This window comes from Oncorhynchus gorbuscha, linkage group LG17, assembly GCF_021184085.1.
Source record: "Oncorhynchus gorbuscha isolate QuinsamMale2020 ecotype Even-year linkage group LG17, OgorEven_v1.0, whole genome shotgun sequence".
In the NCBI taxonomy this organism is placed as follows: Eukaryota; Metazoa; Chordata; class Actinopteri; order Salmoniformes; family Salmonidae; genus Oncorhynchus; species Oncorhynchus gorbuscha.
In genome coordinates this window covers 27189496-27210690 of record NC_060189.1, presented here as the reverse complement: position 1 = coordinate 27210690, position 21195 = coordinate 27189496, and the positions used below count along the sequence as shown (strand labels likewise).

At 41.8% G+C, this 21195-nt stretch overlaps 1 protein-coding gene and 1 long non-coding RNA gene across 2 annotated transcripts; both read right to left on the bottom strand.

The window, feature by feature from the left end:
• Nucleotides 1–1356: 1356 nt before the first annotated feature.
• On the bottom strand, nucleotides 1357–16902 carry sgpp1b (sphingosine-1-phosphate phosphatase 1b). Its single transcript, XM_046308133.1, has 3 exons — nucleotides 15727–16902; nucleotides 12983–13072; nucleotides 1357–6385 (listed from the first exon to the last, which is right to left on the bottom strand). Exons 1-3 carry the CDS (start codon nucleotides 16588–16590, stop codon nucleotides 5834–5836), a joined length of 1506 nt encoding a protein of 501 aa, XP_046164089.1. The 5' UTR covers nucleotides 16591–16902; the 3' UTR covers nucleotides 1357–5833.
• A 503-nt stretch (nucleotides 16903–17405) lies between these two features.
• LOC124001945 lies at nucleotides 17406–21138 on the bottom strand. The gene is made up of 4 exons (XR_006832889.1): nucleotides 20830–21138; nucleotides 19945–20039; nucleotides 19671–19786; nucleotides 17406–19563 (listed from the first exon to the last, which is right to left on the bottom strand). It is a non-coding gene; the product is annotated as an uncharacterized LOC124001945 (long non-coding RNA).
• Nucleotides 21139–21195: the final 57 nt, after the last annotated feature.

Genomic DNA, 21195 nt, shown 5'->3' with positions numbered 1-21195 from the left:
ATACAATGAATACTATTTCTGCTATACATCTTTGTACACGTTTATATAGATTTAACAATACTTTTAAACTGTTCACAGACCCCCCCAACAAATGTTCCAATAAAATGTTACAAAAATCTACAGGAAAAATGGATGGCTGAATAAATTAAGAGCTGCCACATGGGTGGAGTGCCCTACAAATCTTTAAGGGACAAGCAAGTGTGAGAGGCATACAGGCACACAAACACACACGCACACAACACAATTGTAAGAAGTCATTTGGTGAGTAAGTTCATGTTTGTGTGTGGGAGTGAAAATGAGAGCCTTTTATCTGCATGGTTGTTCTTTGAGAGCCCTCATCTCTCCCACAGAGACAGAAAGACAACATTATTGTATGGGATGCCCAGATGGTAGAAAGATGCTGTGGATAGTGACATAGCTGTTATTGTCTTTTTCCTTTTTTAGGCAAATGTACATCCTTCGTCCTCTGTGACTCAGAAACAGATAAGTGGTCGAGGAGAGTGTCCATTTGTGAGTAGGCAAACAGGAGAGTGGAATCCCCTTCTCGATAGCCACCTTTCATTGAGGATAGTCAGGTGTATCCTACCAGAGTCCTTTGCAGAAGAGTCTCGATAGGTGAGAGGGGCAGAGGAGAGGATGCAGCAGTTGGTGAAATACAAACAGAGGTGGTGTGTGTCAGTGGTGGCTGGTGTCACTTTATAGTAATGGTTGGAAGAGAATGAATGGATTGGTCTCAAACACATTAAACACCTGATTGTCCATGTGTTTGATACCATTCCATTCATTATGAGCCATCCTCCCCTCACTACAAGTCTAAGTAATGTGCAGTTCTGGATATCAGATGAGTGTTTCCCAATGTGGGGGACAAATTATATAACCTAGGTGCTATCCTACTGTAAAATCTGTTTTGTGACCCCTGCCCTCCCTCCCTTGGTTGCGTGATCGCATACTGCTGGTGAACTGTGGACTGCAGTGAGGCTGTCGAGTAGCAGGTGGCCTAGCTGGCTGCTAGTACAGTTTGAGTGTGTAAGCACTGCAGGCAAGGTACAGCAAGTGTTCCAAAACATTCAGGAAGGTTGACCAATGCTTCACTTGCATCAACATGCCTCACTGCAGAAGAAAATATATTTTATCTTGGGCCAGTGGTTGCATGTTTTCACTGTTCCTGACAACCTTGGCAGCACAGATTGGAAACTTTGCTGAATGTCTTCAGTGCTTAGAAAAACACACCTCACCACGTCTACATAATACAGAACCAACAGGGCTGAGGTAATGCAGAGAAAGGACACAAAAGAAAGTCCCTTCAACATGGTAAAAACTAGAGCCATTTCAAAGTGAAGCCACACAGACACTAAGTGACCAAAAATCACATCTCTTTATTGAAATTGTTAAAAATGGACTGGAGTGGACAGTCAATTTGATTGTTTTAATTAGCTCACTAGATTCTTATGATTAATTCACTCATACAGATCTGAGCCTCATAGAATGAACATCATAGATTGAACCCAACCATTAAAATGGACATACATTTTTTGGGGTTGTAAAAAAATGACCTACCATGTCAAAACTGCATAAAAATGGTCATTTCAAATAACTGAAGAGATTTTCAGGTGGACACAAAGAAATCTCAGTTTCACAAACATTTCTAATATTAAATACAGTTCAATATAAATATTTATTTGGTCTATAAAAAGATGATTCTGTAAAACAAGCAATTTGACATGGACATTTGTTGTAGCCATGTCAAAAATCATCACAAATACTGCATCTGTAAGATTTGTTCATGCAAATATATCTTATAAAATGCAGTTTGACAAATTAAGAACTAAGGACCAAATGCTTCAAATTAAAATGAGAAGAAAAAGGGAAACAAGTAACAGTGAAAAACATGGATAACCGTTTCAAACATCTTCTGTTTGAACAAAAGTACTAAAGTATTAATGACAATCAACCTAATCTGCAGTTACAAGTGCAAAGGCAAACGCACAGTTTTTAATATAATTCAAATGGAATTGAAATAGGTTGAACCCAACAACACTTTTACATGTCTCTCACCACTCTCCAATTCAATGGCTACAAAAAACATGAAAGGTTACAACTCCTTCCTGAAACACAGTAAAAGGCACTAGGGTAGTAAGAACAGAGTTCAACTTAAGCCACAGTACAGCTACATTACTGAACCCTTTTCATTTGGTAGAAAAGTTGAAAAGAAACGGTGATCACATCACCATTTGAATGGAAAGTCATTAGGAATATCTTGGAAAACGTCACATCTTCATGTTGAAACTAAATGCTTTGAAATAAGACATAGATAACACAACCCAACAATTAACCATATAATTTCTTACATTTATTGAAAATAGTTTCTGATTATTAAGATTGACTTCAGAATTCTGAGGCCTTCAGTATAGAAATAACTACTGTAATCAGCATCAGGAAGATGCCCCCCCAATACACATGTAAATATTAGACTATAAATGATGCCTTCCTATAGGATACTTATGCTAAAAAAATATACATACTCTACTGCTGTTAACTTTATGTTCGTAATCTTATCTTTTCTTATTGTTGTTGCATTGTCGAGAAGGAACACACATGCAAGTAAGCATTTTGTTAGACGATGAATACCATGCGTATCCCGCACATACAACTAATAACACTTGAAACTTGAGTTATCTGCATCGATCTAATGAACTTATCATTCCTCAATCTGCAGAGAGGCTTCCTGGCCAAGATAAAACGGTAGTGCTAAATTAACTGACTGTCTAGGTCCAACCACGCGGTTTATTAGAGGATCAGAATGATGTGCTCTATTTTAGTCCAAGTTTATTATCATATCAGAGCCCTGTACTGTCTGTTCACAATAACCACAAAAATGACCTTCCTTCTCACTGAAATGGAAGGAGACAAGCACAAATAAAACAAACTCTCACACGTAAGACAAGGCCACAACACAGCTGTCTCCTGAGCGCTTCCGGTCAACAGTGGCCAGTAAAAGACAGACAGACCAGCAAATGGACAGGGCAACAACAACAGTGCATTGTGGAAACAGTGCATTCCCAGCTAGCTCATAAAATTCTGAGAACCCCTACGTTTCTTAGAGTTTGGTGAGAGCGTGGTTGTCCTGTGATTATTTTGCATACAACCTTCCCACAACTTTCTGAGAATGGTGCTTCATAGTTGCTTGGCTTAGGAACATTCACATCACATTTAAATAAGTTGACAAAAAAAGTAATTCTCTTGGCATTTCATTACTTTAACAGAACGTTTCCTAAGAGTTCAAACATGGTTACATTTAATTTGAATGTTTATAATGTTCTAGGAATGTTCTCCAACTGGTTTGACATGGGGAATGTTCTGAAATAGTTCAGAGAACATTAAGAAACAACGTTCTTCAGTGGGAATTTCAGTACTTCAGCATAACCTTTTCTACAAGTTTCCTCACGGTTCTATTTAAAGTCACGTTCTCAAATTGTTCCAAGAACATTAAGAAAACTTTACATAAAAACCACAAGAAAACATTCAGAGAACGTTCTAAGAATGTTATAAAAAAAAATACATTCCGTTTTCAGCATCAACAAAACTGCCTCTATCCTCCACCTTGTTAAGTTTACTCAGGTGTGTTGGTCGCACCCACTAATTGGCCACACCTGATCTTAATGCTTGTTTCCTTTGAAATGGGGTCTGTTTGAATAGACTCAAATTAATAGCTTTATATACAAAAGAAAGGCATACTAGCTCCATCCTGGTGGCGCAGTGGACTAAGTCCATGGATAGAGATCAGAATTTTATAGGTTTGAATCTCACTAATGTGGTCAAAATAAAACGTTTACATGATTAATGCCTCAGGATATTCCTTTCCATGTGTCCTATCCATGCTTGGGAGTTTAAAAAAAAGTTTACCCACAACAAGCTAGCATTGTTAAGGAAGTTATTAAAAAAACTCAAAATAGCATATCATTTCTGTTCTCAGAGCGTTAATGAAAGGAAAGGAAAACTTAAGGAACCAGAGTCAAATGTTTTCAGAACCTCCATGCAACCTAAAAATAAAAGTTCCCAGAACAGGCAAAACTTTCACTTCTGTTCTCAGAATGTTTTTAAAAAAGCTTCCGTTTTAACAGTCAGGAAACGCATAGCTTCGTTCCCAAAAACATACGTTCTTTCCTCTTACAAGGAACAAAATGTGCTAGTTGGGTTTCTATTAGAACAGTACTATAGACGTCTATATATCATATGTATTCCATAATCACACTAGGATGTACAGTATAGCTTTCTTATCAAGCCTCTGCCCCTATGGGCCAAGATACAGTTGTTATGACAGTTGGTCCAGGAACAATATTGTTTTTCCAATAATAGATATACCTACAGTATACCTATATCAGTGTGATCAGCACAACAACGGGCTCCAGTCCTTTCAGTCTTTTCTCTGCTAGTGGGAAACTGCTGGCATTCTTCCGGTCAGCGCTATTCTTTTGTTAAAAACAATCAAAAACAAATCAATTAGCCAGACAAAATAACAATGCTATGATAGTATACCTATACCATATTATGTACCTCATTAAAGCAGTGAAAGACTTGGTCACTTCTGGAAAGAGATATAGTAAGAACACTGAGGTAAGATTAACTTTACACTCTTCAGTGCATGTGGATCTAGTCCAGTCACTATGGACTTGGAACAAAGGAAGGATGCAAAGGAAGGTAGAGAGCGAGTACGGTTGGGGGGACACGACGAAGAGAGAATCTTCATTGTGCTAGTCAAAGAAACAAGGGGCTGAAACATACAGTGAGAGAAAAGAGTTGCCAGTGTTCATTAAAGTACAACTGGAAGATAAACAGCCTAGCTTAGTTACTGTTGAGGGGCTTTCCATGTGAAATCCCTCTGTGAATGCAAGTAATGTTTCTGAACGAAAGACGTCCAGAACCTGCATTTAAGCAGAATTTAGCTCCTATAGTTATTTACCCTTGGGGTTGGTGTTATCTCCTCTAATCCTCCCTTGGCCCCTCCAAACACGAGACCCGCAGGAAGTGATTCCGTGCAGTCAGGTGCATCCCCTCCTATAAAACAGGAAGTTCCTCACTGTGTGTCTGAGCCAAGTCCTCCTGACGCTCAAAACAATCCCACTTTTAACCCTCTGACCTATAGGGCTAATGTCCTGTCCTCTATATATCCCACAGTGACACCACTGCATCATGTGCCTAGGCCCAGTCATGGCTTTTCTCTCATCAGTACAGAGTAAAAATCTATTTATTAAAACCTCAACAGATCATCTTCAATAATAATAGATAAAAAGAGCCCTTTAGAAAAATAGATGAGAACACAACCAGGACACAGACTGAAATTATCAGATTAGTATTGAATCCTCATTTTCTCCCAAGTACAAAAAAGCAGGGAAAGTATTTTAAATAAATACTCAGGATAGACTATGTATATACGGTTGGGGAAGGGGTGACTAATAATAGAGAGAGAATTATTAGTCTAGTTGATCCATAACTTGCTCTGATGCCCAAAATCATTAGTGCGTTTCCTTTCAAATTGAGACCATAAAATGGGAAATTAAGATAAACAGAGGTCAAATTCTGATTGACAAAAAACAATTGAAGTAAGATAAAGCAAATAGGATTTAGTAATCAGTGCTGACATCCTGTCAAATCTGTCTATAAGAGTTCCCTGATAAGAGGTTTCTGTCATTAGAACTGGCAAGGACAAAGGTTAGTGGTATAGGAGGTGGATGTACAGGATATGTAAGGTGTGAATTTCCCATGTTCCTATGGGCTTGGTTTTAGATGAGCAGGGGTGAGGACAGGGGACTGGGGGATCCACAGGGCTCTCTCATCAGGACAGCTGCAGGTAGGCGAAGAGCTGGGGCACCAGGAAGAGGGTGCTGAAGCCCACCATGCTGTACACAATGTACCTGTAGGGCAGCTCAACCTCCATGTGCTGCCGGGCCTTTCTTACGTCTCCACTGGGGATGCCAAAGATACGGCAGGCCAGAGGGATGGTGATGGCCTTCATGAGGGCCCTGATGGCCAGCAGCACCAGGACGCCCAGACACATCCTCAGCATGGCTACGGCCAGCAGGGCGGCACTGAGAGCCGGGGGGGTTAGGGGCAGCTGGTCCAGCGGGGGGTCGGGCATCAGGCCAAGGTAGTGGTTAAGGTGGGAGGCTAGGGCCACGCCAGCACCAGTGCCCAGGATTTGAGCGGTATCGCCCCGTGAGGTGCTCCAGGTGTCCAGGGTGAAGGAGAAGAGGCCCATGCCCAGGTGCAGGGAGATGATGATGAGGGGGGCGTAGCGGTATGTCAGGTTGAAGTTGTCAATCAGGTCCAGTGCTGGCCGGAATACCACCAGGATCAGGAGGCTGTACAGGAAGCCAGCAATGACATCCTAGAAGAAAACAACATGAACAACTTAGCAAAGTATACACTATACAGACAGCACTCCTTAATAAATGCATATAATCTTAACAATGCTTTAAATCATGTGAGTAATGTATGACAGATTTTCAAGTCTTGCTTAACTTGAGTTTTTTTTTATTTGAAAATGACACAATAGAGGAAGACATGGGGTTGTCACAGCAACAAAGTCAGAAGGTCTGCCTATCCGACCACATCAGTTGAGCGAGTGTGATGATGTCGGATTGTGGGAAATGCCTCATTTTTTAAATGGCATATCTCGAGTTCAAGTTTGAGGACAAAATAACAATATTAATACATACAGGAACAAGAATTGCAAACGTCATTAAAATGTGCCACCAGCTGTGCCACCAGAAACCCTGGGTTCGCGCCCAGGCTCTGTCGTAACCGGCTGCAACCGGGAGGTCCGTGGGGCGACGCACAATTGGCCTAGCATCGTCCGGGTTTGGCCGGTAGGGATATACTTGTCTCATCGCGTACCAGCGACTCCTGTGGCGGGCCGGGAGCAGTGCGTGCTAATCAAGGTTGCCAGGTGCACGGTGCGGCTGGCTTCCGGGTTGGATGCGCGCTGTGTTAAGAAGCAGTGCGGCTTGGTTGGGTTGTGTATCGGAGGACGCATGACCTTCAACCTTCGTCTCTCCCGAGCCCGTACCGGAGTTGTAGCGATGAGACAATATAGTAGTTATTAAAACAATTGAATACCACAAAATTGGAGAGAAAAAGGGGTCAAATTTTAAAAAGACAAATAAATAAATAAACAAACAAAAAAAAGTTAAGGAAGTTATTAAAAAACCTCAAAATAACCATTTCTGTTTTCAGAGCATTAATAAAACCTCCCAGGAAAACTTCAGGAACCAGAGTAAAACATTCTCAGAACCTCCCTACAACCTAAAAATAAACGTTTTCAATTCCAAGATTTTTCATCTTTTCACACCACTTCGAACCTAAATCCAATGACATGGCGACATTTTCGTTGTCGATTTCACATTTGCCGACAACTCAACCAAAATGAAATCAAAAATAGATGTTGAAATGTCATCTGTGCCCAGTGGGCATAAATCATCCTACCTCTACCCCACTCTTCATGCTGTCAGTCATTAACCCACCCTGGCCTACACGTGTCTACCACAGTCATGTCAAAGTCATTCCACATTCACGTGTTGGCACTTGGCAGCCTCTCTGTGTGACCTCAAGTGGTAAAAATCACTGCAAGGCCACATGTTACAATCAAAGGGACTTTCAGAGCTCCAGAGGCGAGATAGAGCTATTTCACTGTGTGCCTCTGGCCTAAGAAGCACTTTCAGACGAGCTTCTATTTCCACTACTGACAGGGTTTCTGTTAGGGAAATGTGGCAACGGACAACATGAATGGGAAGATTTTAATTTACCACCATTTGAGAAATGTACCAGACCCATATGCATTGGCTGCAAAACCCAGTATGGTCCACCAGCGATGCCCAAGAATTATAAATCACATTTAGATAATGGTAATGCATCTTAACATCTAATGCGTCTTAATATAACAAAAAATCTGTCCAACAATCTACTCTTCCATAATCACCAATCCTCGGTGTGAAAGAGCGATGGAAGTTATAGGCCTACTGCTGCATTGGCCTGTGGGCTATGAGTTCCATGCGCTCATTTCTTTAGCCGCCAATCATTAATTACCGTGTATCAATGTGTCCATATGGCAGATGCTGGTGATCTCTCATTAGTTTACTTTTAGGTTATTATCATTTTCATTCAGATTTTTAGAGTAACCAGTTGACAATGATTTTGAGAAACAAAAGCGTTATTAATGAAGTTAAATTGTTCCACGAAAATGCGCATATGAAAATCATAACTGGCATGCAGAACATACTAATAGGTAGGATACATTGTTTGTTTCCCCAAACTTTAAACTCAAGTGCCAGCTATGAAGTCTTTATAAAATAATTGACTCCATGTTTCCATTGTGGGATTTTCCCTATAGGTTACTTTGAAGTGAGGTAATGCCTCATAACATGAAATAGAACATTCAGGTTTCAAACCAGTAAGTAGCCTAAAAATGTATACTGCCTCCAGCCTGCATTGTAAAGGAGTGGGTGATGTGCTAATAGCCTGTTGCCTACACTTGAATGGGAGATTACTTCAATTACAAGTTGAGAAGGGGGAAAAATAGCTCTTTTTAATTGTGCACCAACCGTTTTTAACACACTATTACATTTAGAAGTGTTGTGCAATTAATGGTCTTATAAAAGCACATGTTTTACTCCAGCAGCAACCAGCTGAGGAGATGCAGGAGAATTCCAGCTCAAAATAGGCTCTGTATGTGTGATAGTTGTGTTGGATAAATAAGAAACATGATGACTAACGAAAATACACACAGACCAATTTAATTCCACAAATTGCAAATTAACCTATAGTCCGATAAACATGACAGTGAAATGGATTTCCATTAATGAATAAAAAAGCATTATTTTGGAATGGGATTTTTTTTCTCTCTGTCATTTTGGCCGGCAACAGTTTTATTTCTCGGCTTTTCTTTTGTTCTTTTTTTTGTCCCGGCAAACTGAAAACCTGTTACAGCCTCTCACAGTAACCTATGTACCCATAATAAGCATCAATACTTGTGCATATAAGTTCAATATTTCATTTCAAATGCAGGGACTTAAAAAATAAATCACAATATCCTTCAATGTCGGCTTTACCAGGCATGCCTCAGTACCAGGAGAAAATGGTCTCTGGTCCAAAGTTTGACTGTTAACTGTGAAGTCAACAAAAAGAAAAGTAGCAGGAAATATTCCGTAGATGGGGTCACTAGAGTTTATATCTTTATCAATGCCCTTGTAATGATTTATCACCTTCTAACCCTAACCCTTTTAATCATTAAGAATTAGTCGCTCATTGTGAATGCTATCACAAGTCTGTCCCAACCGTTGGTCTCCATTGGTCCAACTAGGCTAAACTCAGACACCCTGAAAATGTAGCTTGTGCTGACACTACACTAGCATTAATCTAGTGCTACTCAGTGCTCTCTCTAACCCCAGCCAAACCAGCACTCATAAAGCCTATAGAGAGAAATACCATGAACTGTGGCATACAACCCACAGAATCATTTATGACATAGGTCCTACATTGCCTACCATTACAGAAAGCCTGGGAGGAGGATAGAGAATAGACAACTCTTGGTCTCTTGTATTACCTCTTAGATCCTAAATGACTTAATAGGATCAGCTATCAAGCCTCATTAGTTCCAATGACCGTATATTCCCAGCTTAATGAGAGACAGGCCTGGAGGACCAACCTTTGTTAGCCTCTCAGATGGTGGAGAAGATAGTGCTGGCATATCTACGGTAATTCCTTTAGCTACATTTCAAACCATTCCTGTGTAGGAAAAGACGGGGAAGCTTATTCATTGAGCAAGATAATATTTTAAGTTGATACAGAACCCATTAAGCAGTGAAGCCTGGCAGTGGTCAGAGACCACAAATGGATGTTCTACACTCCAGCAGACCCCAGAAAACAGTTTCTGATATAATGTCCCAACATTTAGCCCCATTAACAGCATTAGCTCTGCCATTAAAGGCTTATATGAGTTGGAAACAAGCCCCCCCATGTCCTGTACAGAGAGACACAGATCAACAGTGTACATGAGGGGGTCAGTGAAGCTATAGAGAAGGAGGAGAGAGGCTACACAGGGTTACTACCTGGGGCTGGGTAACTACTAACTCCCTTGCCTGTGCCTAGTTGACTGCACTGCATCAGTCCATCAGTCAACTCCCTGAGACATGATACAGGCATCACCAAAGCAACAGTTGCCCGTGCGACCGGCAGTCAAACGAAACATTGCAGCCAACCAGGTCAATGACATCATACCAGTAAGCGACAACAACATCATCCCTTGGGACTTAATTGGAGCTGTGGAAACAAACGCACACGTTCTGAAAAACACAGACACGGTCACACTCAAACAGCCAGCGAGTCAAACATGCACAGTTCTGTCTCTCTGGTGCTTAGATGTAGAAATGGAGGCCAACAGGCAGGTCCATGTTAGGACAGACAGCATGCCTCATCGCTACTAGTCTCACTCTCCAGATGGGCCTACTGCCTGCCTGCCACATCTGAGCTGTGTGTTCTATTACATAAGAGAGAAAAACATTTTGGGATAAAAAGGTTGGAGAAAATACTAAAAATGGCCTTTAATTTCTTCTTCAAAGAAAGTTTCAGGATAAATACTCATACCCTGATGACAGCATTGCCGCTTATAGGACAGATGGGTCTGCACTGTAGACCTTAAGGCACTACACAAAGGCAAATATAAATCTGTAATGTTCTCATTTCCCTAAAGCCCAGTGGCAGACTGAGATTAAACAGGTCTGCCAGGATGCCCATGGAGTTGTGTGGTAGACGACACAGAGTGGAGTAGTGTTTATAAACTGTGCCTGAATGCATCCCATAGTAAACCACTGTTTCAATCCAATGCATTTATTTTAGTATCTTTCTGGTGCTGGGACTAGTTATTTCTCAACTGGTTCCTGTTATGGGAGATTGGTGATAGTCCCTATGATCATAGAGGAGTAACCTAGAATTTGTTAAATTACCAACAACAACCTCTCTCATGTTGTCCCAACTTCTAGCTGGAAGTAGTTGAGGGCCACCAGCACCAGCCTTTGTGGGTATGTGGTATAGAGAGACCACCTCCATAGACCAACATGTTGCCTGCCATGTGGAGGTCAGAACCCCTCTTCCGGCTTACCAGACCACCAGCTTTGTATCTGATAAGCCCTCTCTTCCCTAAAATGCCTATAATCATTTGATCTACTGCAGAATCACTATGCTCTCCCGTCCCAAAGAAATCATCATTTTTTTGCAGTGTTGTAAGTGTCCAATACAGGCCTCTACTGAGGTGTCTATAACCTACAGGCAGTCCGGGAGAAGACACTAGAGTAGAGCCAGCGCCTGACACAAAGCTCAGGACAAGGTGACATTACAGTTTAGATACTGTTTCACATAGGTTAGGTATCAAATTCAAGTGATTTCAAGACATGCCAGCAGTGAACAGTCCTGAATCAACTAGCTGAGTGGTTGACAGTAGAAGTCGACCGATTATGATTTTTCAACACGATACTGATTATTGGAGGACCAAAAAAAGCTAGATATAGATATTTGTAATAACAATGACAATTACAATAATACTGAATAAACACTTATTGTAACTTAATATAATACATAAATAAAATGTATTTTGTCCGAATTAAATAATGAAACGTGTTCAATTTGATTTAAATAATGCAAAAACACAGTGTAAAAAGCATAGTGTAAAAAAGCTAACGTTTAAGTTCCTTGCTCAGAACATATGAAAGCTGGTGGTTCAATACTCCCAGTTCTTCAATATTCTCAGTTAAGAAGTTTTAGGTTGTAGTTATTATAGGAATTAAGACGTGTCGTCTATTTCTCTCTATACCATTTGTATTTCATATACCTTTGACTATTGGATGTTTTTATAGGCACTTTAGTATTGCCAGTCTAATCTCAGGAGCTGATAGGCTTGAAGTCATAAACAGCGCTGTGATTCAAGCATTGCTAAGAGCTGCTGGCAAACGCAGTAAAGTGCTGTTTGAATGAATGTATACAAGCATGCTGCTGCCTACCATCGCTCAATCAGACTGCTCTATCAAATCATAGACTTAATCATAATATAATAAACAGAAATACGAGCCTAAGGTCATTTATATGGTCAAATCCGGGAAACTATAATAAAACATTTTTAAAAAGTTTATTCTTTCAGTGAAATTCGGAACCGTTACCTATTTTATCGAACGGGTCACAACCCTGAGTCTAAATATTGCTGTTACATTGCACAACCTTCAATGTTATGTCAAAATGATGTACAATTCTGGCAAATGAGTTCACAGTTTGCAACGAGCCAGGCGGCCAAAAACTGTTGCATATACCCTGACTGTTTGCACTGAACGCAAGAGAAATGACAATTTCCCTAGTTAATATCGCCTGCTAACATGAATTTCTTTTAACTAAATATGTAGGTTTAAAAAAATATACTTCTGTGTAACGATTTTTAAAAAGGCATTGATGTTTGTGGTTAGGTACATTTGTACAACGATTGTGCTTTTTTCGCGAATGCCCTTTTGTGAAATCATCACCCGTTTGGCGAAGTTGAAGTAGGCTGTGATTCAATGATAAATTAACAGGCACCGCATTGATTATATGCAACGCAGGTTAAGCTAGTTAACCTAGTAATATCATCAACCATGTGTAGTTAACTAGTGATTATGTGAAGATTGATTGTTTTTTAATAAGATACGTTTAATGGTAGCTAGCAACTTACAGCCACAAGGTCCTTTCGACACTACACTCGCGTAACAGGTGGTCAGCCTGCTGTGCAGTTTCCTCGTGGATTGCAATGTAATCGGCCATAATCGGCACTCAAAAGGTCGATTACCGATTGTTAAGAAAACTTGAAATCACCCATGCCGATTAAAATCGGTCGACCTCTAGTTGACAGCCTGGTTGATATTAGTGTAAATGGCAGGTACCAGCACAAATATGTGAAGTAAGGTAGACTTACCAGGATGGAGTGCATACCCATGTAGATGCGGCTTATGCAGACCAGCACACACCAGCACATTGCCAGAGTGAACCCAAACATGAAGGGGTACTGTAGAGAGAGTAAGAGAGCGATGAGGATGGAGAAAGCATAGATGAAATTATACTTCAATAGAATACGTCAACCCCTGATCTATAGCAGGGGTGTCAAACGCATGGTTTTTGTTTTTCCCTTTGAATTAAAACCTAGACAACCAAGTGAGGGGAGTTCATTACTAATTAGTGAGTAAGTACAGGGGAGAAGCAAAAACCCATTCACTCAGCCCTCTGTGGAATGAGTTTAAAACGTGATATATAGGCATATATACACTTCTCAGCCATGCTCATTGAAATTGATTTGACAGACCTTTGGGATAGTACTCAAAAGAAGGGGTCTAAACACACTTCGTTCAGTCACACGAGGATTATGCATTTTTCTACACAGCCTGCCACTTGAGTTATTTTCTTATCAGATGGAGTGCACTTGGTCCATAAAAAGAGAGAGGGTAAAGGGTGAGGACTGCTGAGGTTTGCACAGAATCCCTGTAACCTCCCCCGGTTGTCCTTACTCCCACTCATCTGGGACTGAAACCTTGAGGGGAAATCAAGATGACTTAATTAACCAGAGTGGAGCCTAAACTTGCTGCAACACACACATCATCATACTGGATTCACAGCACACTACTGGTTCCTCTGCAGAACTGAACACGCATTTGGTTGGAGATTTCAGTGTCAAATGAAAAGTAATTAGTCCATCCAGTGAACAACGCCTCTCTGAAGGCTTTACACACAAGAGACTGAGAAACACTAGGGGAACAGAGAGCAAAAGAGGGAGAGAAAAAGCTAATTTGTGTGTGTAGTAGACAAAGCCAGGCCACACACATAGCCTGCTGCCCTACTGCCTGCCCTCCTAAACTGTCCTGAGGTCAGTGTGTGTGGGAGCAGAGAGCAGCCCTGTCAACACATGAACTATCTGTTGAGGGGCCCCACAGGGCCACATCTATGTTAACATGCTCGTTTGGTTTGGAAGCCCACTGACAGACCTCTTATGCTCTGATGTGTGGTCATACTGTAGCTAAGTCAGGCAAACATTTATGGAGGTGGTGTGTGTACAGCACTATGCTGTGTGCAGCTTGTGGTTCACTGGCCGCTTGTTATTGAGAAGGATCTCTGCTGAGCTTGTAGCTCTGTGATCACTTGGTGGTGGTGGATCCCTACATTACTCAGTTGAGATGCTGACAGAGACGGGACTGGATTTTCAGTGCAAAGTCTACAGCAGCTTTCTGTGTTATATCAACCGAGCCAAAATAAAAGGTCACATCTGTAAACATGGTTTGAATGGTTGTCCTCCCGACCAGGCCTGTAGCAGCCTATTGCCAGGGAAATGTTTTTCTCCATGTATTAGATCTGTCCCACAGAGGACCTTGGTTGCCTCTCCCTCTGGCTGTCCTCTTACTGCCAGCATCTTCATACAGAGAGACATCTGGCTCTAATTACTCGTGCAGGGCCGGAAAGACTGATGGGAGGGGGTCTGCAGCACATCCCAAATACTTGAACTGCTCAGGCAAGTCAGCGGCACGCATTCCGCATGAAGACTACGGCATGCCAGAGCAAGTCAGAGAGAGAACTGTAAGGACAATACAAAAACAGCCTAATGAAGGAGCATGATAGTCCTCTCAACATGATAGGCCTGTCTTTTTTTTTTGAGTCAAATCTGAAACAACACAATGGCTTATCTGATGACCTGCAGGAGGCTCGGTTCCTCTCTTATCTCCAGGCAAACATATAGTGAGCAGTGCACATACCATGAGTGCAGGGGTGGGATTGATGTATGATTCAAACAGCATCATTGTCGCCTCTGAAATGATTCTCCAGCAGAGCTCTTTAGAACTCGGCTGCCAGAAGGAGTAGGTCAAACTCGGCAACTCTTTTCCCAACGTTGCTGTAAGTAAGAGTTCTCTATCAGCCAACCTGGGAAATTAAAAGTTAATGAGTAATAATAAGAGTAGCGACCATATGGCCAGGTGTATATGTAGACCTTACAGACTATTATGTCAACATTTGCATACTGTACGAGGAAACAGGGAATGTATGGGAGGGATGTAGCCTACAGGCAGGGTAGGGGAAGAAGGCAGTGCACTGTCAAGGTAATGACAGTGGAGCCATGAAGCACTCCTTTCTTTCCTTTGGCTCTTTCATGCTTCGTGATGATTTGGTATGAGACGACGAGTAATAAGGCCAGGGGCTAACAAAAGACTATAAAAATGAGCACTGACTGTGGGAGTAATGCAAGATCTTCTGCTACTGCACACTGAAAGGAATCATGTCTGAGACACTGTAGAACTCTCTGATATAATTGTATAATTAACCCTTAGTCTAGCTAGGCTGCTTGGGGGAGATTGAAATTGAAGTTCAATGTTTTGTCCCCCCAAAAAATTACACTTCACAAGTGACAGTAACATCAATAAATAAATCCATAGAACAAGGGCTTCATATTTGCTTGACTGTCAGCTGAAGCAGCCTTGAGGACATTTGACCCTTACAACTGTAACAAGTTGATGACGCCACTTACAGTGGGGTTATTACTAAGAGGAACTTGATGTTGAAACTTGATGTTTTCCTCAATAGCTGCCAGTTCCATGAAAACACTGCCAAGTGGGGAAGCAATTTGATCAAACTGTGCATTGATACTTCCTCCTAACTGAAAACAACACAGCAAAACTTTACCTCCCAACGGCCATAGGTCAGCAGTAACAGTGAGATGGGAATGGCCGTGCCTGACATGGCGTGTGTAGAGGGCATACTGTACTCAGAGTTGTAGAACATCTCCACCTTGACCACGGGCGGTGAGGCTGGCCTGGACGATCGAATGACATCCTTAGTGCTCTGGCCAAGGTACATGACCCAAACCCAGATGGCGATCAGACGCCGGCTTACATAAGCGTCCACGTTCCATATGATGAACGGGAAGAAGGTGATGTAAAACAGCTCGTTGCCCAGCTCAGTTCCTAAGGTGAACAGGTAGTACAAAAACTTGTTCTCGATTAAAAACTCCTGGCCCACATCGCCTGTCAGGGAATTTTTGCGCAGCGGCTTGACAGTAGTCTTAGGACCGGGGTCTTCACTAAGCGGTTCATCAGGTGTCTCAGAGGTGCATTCCACCCTGGACCCGTTGACGCCACTTGAGCCGTTTTCTTTGAGGTCCCGTACCAAAACATCACTGGATCTTGCGAGGCGGCAACCGCTCCCGATGTGCCCAGCCGTTTCCCCCGCAGGAGTTACCACTGACCCGTTCTGAGAAACATTGGCTACTCCTTCCTGTTTCAAACTGTTCCCCGGCGAGGTGACTTTTCTCTGCCGGAGACTCTTGGTTTTCTCCCCTTCTCCGTTGACAGTACATTTCTCATTTTCACCCTGGAGATCGCTAATGCTGTTGTTGTGCAAGCGAGCTCGTTCCACTTCTTTGGTCTCTGCTGGGTTCCTTGAAAATGTCCCGCTCACACCGCAAATCTGCTGAAACCGTGCTACATGAATCGGGTCTTGGAGATAATTACAGAGTTGTCCAATTTGCGTTATAATATTGTGTGCCATGTTGATTCAATATAGAGCACTGTGTATTTACTATAAATTAACCGTTCCCAGCTAGCTAACGTTAGCCATATAGCAAGCTTCCTATGCTTTCAAGCAGCAGCTCGTGCATCATGAGTTACTGCTCATTCTATATAGCTTAGTCCCATAAAATAAACACGTGTATCACGTTTTCCTGTCGAAGGAAGCAACAAGGCCGGTTGAAAGATCAGGTGATACTTTACAATGTTCGGCAAACACGTTTTAGATGACAGAGCCTTTTTCTCGTAGCTAGTCGTCCTGGAACCTCCGCTATCTCAAGTAGTATCCGGTTAATGATAGATCTATGAAGTGCTCGCGAACGCGCACGCATGGGTGACGCACTCACGATTTCAACGGGACTGTGCTTGTATTCAGGTTAGTGCTTATCGATTCCTTTGGACGTCCCTACTCTAAACCCTAACACGAATCCCTACCCATAACGCGAACGTAACCATAACCCATACAGTAACCATTTAAAACGTAAACTTCAATGCGGTTAGGGACGTCCCTAAGATTGTGAATTCCAAGGACTCTTGTGTTCGCGATTTCGCGGTGATGTGGACGCGCTTCACATTTTAAATAGGGCAAATCATGGGTATTGACCCAAGCTTTTAACTAATCGTTTTAGCTTGTCCCTTTAAATACATTTGCTTCCATAGAGTAGAAGATATACCTATGGATGAATGAGACACCATAATATCCCTGAATTGTCAGAGTCTCTCTTCTATCATAGTCTGACCAGTGGATGCTCTGTAGCTCATCAGAGTAACGTTACAAATAATCACTCCAACACGTAATGGCAGTGTCATCTTAAACACTTTATTTTATAGCATTAGCAATCACCTGAAAAAAGAAAGATTCATGGTGCTACTTAAGTCTTTTGGCAAAATAGCTTATCTTTAATAAGGAATAGGCCTATGTAAATTGTCTTCCAAATATACATTTCATACAGTAAAATATTGTGTTGAAAAGTAGCATTTAAAATTCTATTTTAGTCTGTAGTTTGTAAGATGTTTAACAATAATGGAAAAACAATCTTTACACTGAACACACTCAACTACCAATACTCAATTACAGAAAAAAATGAACAATAGCAAACGATATTCACATTGTTGCACAAATAAAAAAAAATAAAAAAAACAGATAATGAACAGTCAATCTATTCATAAATATGTTATTTACCTTAACATTGTTTGCCTGACACATAAAACTGAGAAATCTGCAGAAAAATATCAAAATTAGCTAGAAAATACAGGGAATTGTTTGACATCAAAGAAAGCAATGTGCCAATGTGCTCTTGCTGAATCAAGTTAGTGTATTCTTGGAGCATGAGTAACAAGCACTAAACAAGGTTATGTCTCTTTGAGAATGCAAATTATTTAATACATTAAAACTGGCACATTCAAGACGAGGCTGTGAAACGGCCTACTGTTCTGCTTTATTTTTCTTGGCCTGAATAGATTCCACCTCAAAACGGGATGCTTGAGCTACAGAGAGCTAATTTAAACAGACAAGAAAATATCAATATTGATGTCAGAATGATGCACAGTACTGAATAGCCAGCCCCAAAATTCACACACTCAACTTGACCACTGGAGGGCAGCAAAATGTTGTAGGAAAGAACACAGAAACAGGAGGGGGGGATATTACATGCATCACTATGACAGAAATGTGTAACAATTGATTCGCCCAGAGAGTTGACTTACACCAAAACCTCTATATCAAATGCATAATGCTTAATTGTTCAACAAATATGCCATCATGAGTTTCATTTGAATGAGTTTTTCCCATATGCATTTCAATCATCTTTTGCAAGCTTCTGATAAGTAGTCTATCATTTAACATTAGGGATATGTTTAGTGAAATGTAATATTTTTCAAATACACAACAGAGTAGTTTGATTGTGGTCACACAAGCATACTAGCAGACATCCAAACCTCCAAACACAAACCTTGTCTGTTTCTCTACACTCTTAGAAAAAAGGGTTCCAAAAGGGTTCTTCGGCTGTCCCCATAGGATAACCCTTTCTGGTTCCAGGTAGAACCCTTGGGTTTTACCTGGAACCGAAAAGTGTTCTACTTGGAATCCCCAAAAATATTTCAAAGGGTTCTCCTATGGGGACAGCTGAAGAACCATTTAAGGTTCTAGATAGCAACTTTTTTTCTTAGAGAGTAGTGTAGTGGCAGGGTGCATGACTTGTACTATATGTATCCCTTAAGGTTCACATGTGCAAAGACCATTAAAACAAATTCCTGCAAGGAATCTCCGTCTCTCACATCAGCTTGTAAAGGCAGTGACGCTGTAACAAAGATGTCCTTAGAAGACAGACCCTGATTTGGACTCTTGCTCTGTTGACCTAGTCAAAAATCACACAGGAGAAGCCGTAGCCTCCCTTTTGGATGTAGATAACGTCAGGCTGCAGGATACAGAATGCAGCTCTGAGTGAATAGGGCGTTCTGTCACCGAACCACTCCCTGCCAATTACTTCGATGTGCCCGGTCCATATCAAATTTCTTCCCGTACTTTGGCAGCAAGTCACAGTCACCCGTTATCATCCAGTTTGTAGAGCAGGACTTGAGCCCCGTGGCCAGGGGAGATGCTGGGACATGTGCCCAGGCCATAGAGGCACGTGGGGGAGGGGTAGGGAACCAGGTGGTAGTGGGGTATCTCCTCCAACCCAAAGGACTGAGAGCAGCAGTCTGCCACCACCACCTTCACACGTTTCCTGTCTGGGTAGAGCAGCCGCTGCCCGCCCGAGCCCCTGTCACAGGTCCCCTGCCTCTCCTCTTCCTCCTCCACCTCCCCCTCCACCTCCTTCTCCTCATGGTGGATCTTCCTCAGCAGGTTGTTGATGAGCACAGAGCGCCGCAGGTAGGCTTCAGGGTCCTCCAGGAATCTCAGCTTCTCCAAGGAGAGCTTGAGGATGCAGCTGCGGTCCTCCTGCCGTATCAGGTGCTGAAGAAAAAGAGGTTGTGATTATGAGACAGGCACATCTAAAGTGTCATGTCATAGGACAACAGATTGATGTCTGAATATGTCAACGCAAACAAAGCAGTTCGTACTTTTTGAAAATATCCATGTAGGTCGCCATGTAAATCCTCCTCTTCCGCATATTTCCTCTTGAAGTAGGCAACGTTCGACGTTGTTGAATGGTTTGATCTCTATTCAAGGGAATCGACTGCTTGAAGCACAATCAGGAAAAATGCAATTACAACCTTGATAAAGCTCTCCCTTTGAACACATTAGTGAGGGGAGATTATGTGGTTAGAGGAGTGACACAGATTTATATAACAGCCCCAGCAGTAGTGGAGTCATATCCACGCCACGGTACATTACCTGATGATGACAGCCCAGAGCCACAAATGAGTTGTCTGACTGGGGTCCTGATTGCTTGGGATGTTCTCTGAGTCTCACACATTGCCTTCAGGGGCCTATAGTGGAGGAGAATGAGATATAAAGAGAAAATAACAGATTGGAGAGACACCTGTTTTATTAAAGTTGCAAATCACACACAATATGTTTTCATCTGTATCTCAAAACAACCATTAAAAAATTATTCTGCACAATTTGAAAATGTGGGTTATGTTTTTCTCAGATGTAATCTCACTGCATAGGCTATTTACCATGGCCAGATTAAACAGATTATTTTTTAAATATCAAAGCAGATTTTGGTCTTCTTTCTGCAGCATGTGCTTTGTAGGCGAAGCTGAAATCTTTACAGCCATTGCCATTTCCCCACACAAGGCTATTTACAAAGAAATTGGGTTGAGTACATGCGTGGGTAGTCTGTGTGTATCTGTGTGTGTGTGTGTGCGTGCCCGCGCACGTGCGTGCGTGCGTGTGTGACACAGAGAGAGAGCGAACAGAGAGAACAGAGAGACAGAGACTTTCTGATATTGCACTTATTAGTGAATTTTCAACAGAGTGACACCTGCTATAACACGTCGTTTCACTCCCACTGCAGTTAGGCACAGTGGAACTGTAATATTCCTATTCAAGGGATCAAACAAAATACCTGTAACACAAATAAGGCATTCACCTGCTTGGACAAAAAATATCATGCAACTGATTGATCTTCATGATTATGTTGATGATGATGATACCATGCAATGATGATGTCTTAATATTACTTAGCTATCTCTATCAGTTTGGAATGTCACCTATTTGTAAGAATCACCCACACATTTGATCAAATATAATCACATCAAGAAGGAAAATTACCTTATGATGGCGATCTCCAACAGTTCATAAAGCACTTCAGCAAATCAGCAGTCCTTTTATATGTAGGCAGCCTTTGAAGGTAATGCGTTCTTCTGGATGTGTCTGTCCAATGTGTGACCGTCCGTTGCTGCGACATTTACCGTCTGTGCCAATTATCCCGCTCCAAGCTCTGCCTTAAGTTTGCGCTTCACACCCAGTCACCGTATCTTCGTTTTAATAATCCCTTCAGTGTACGAAACACTCCTAGAGTCTTAAAATATCCCTTTCTGTGCAACAAGCAACAACACCATTCTCTCTACAACCTCATTGGTCTTCGCCGAAGCAGATGTTTCCTGTTGCTAGGAGAGTCACTAGGCAATGATGACG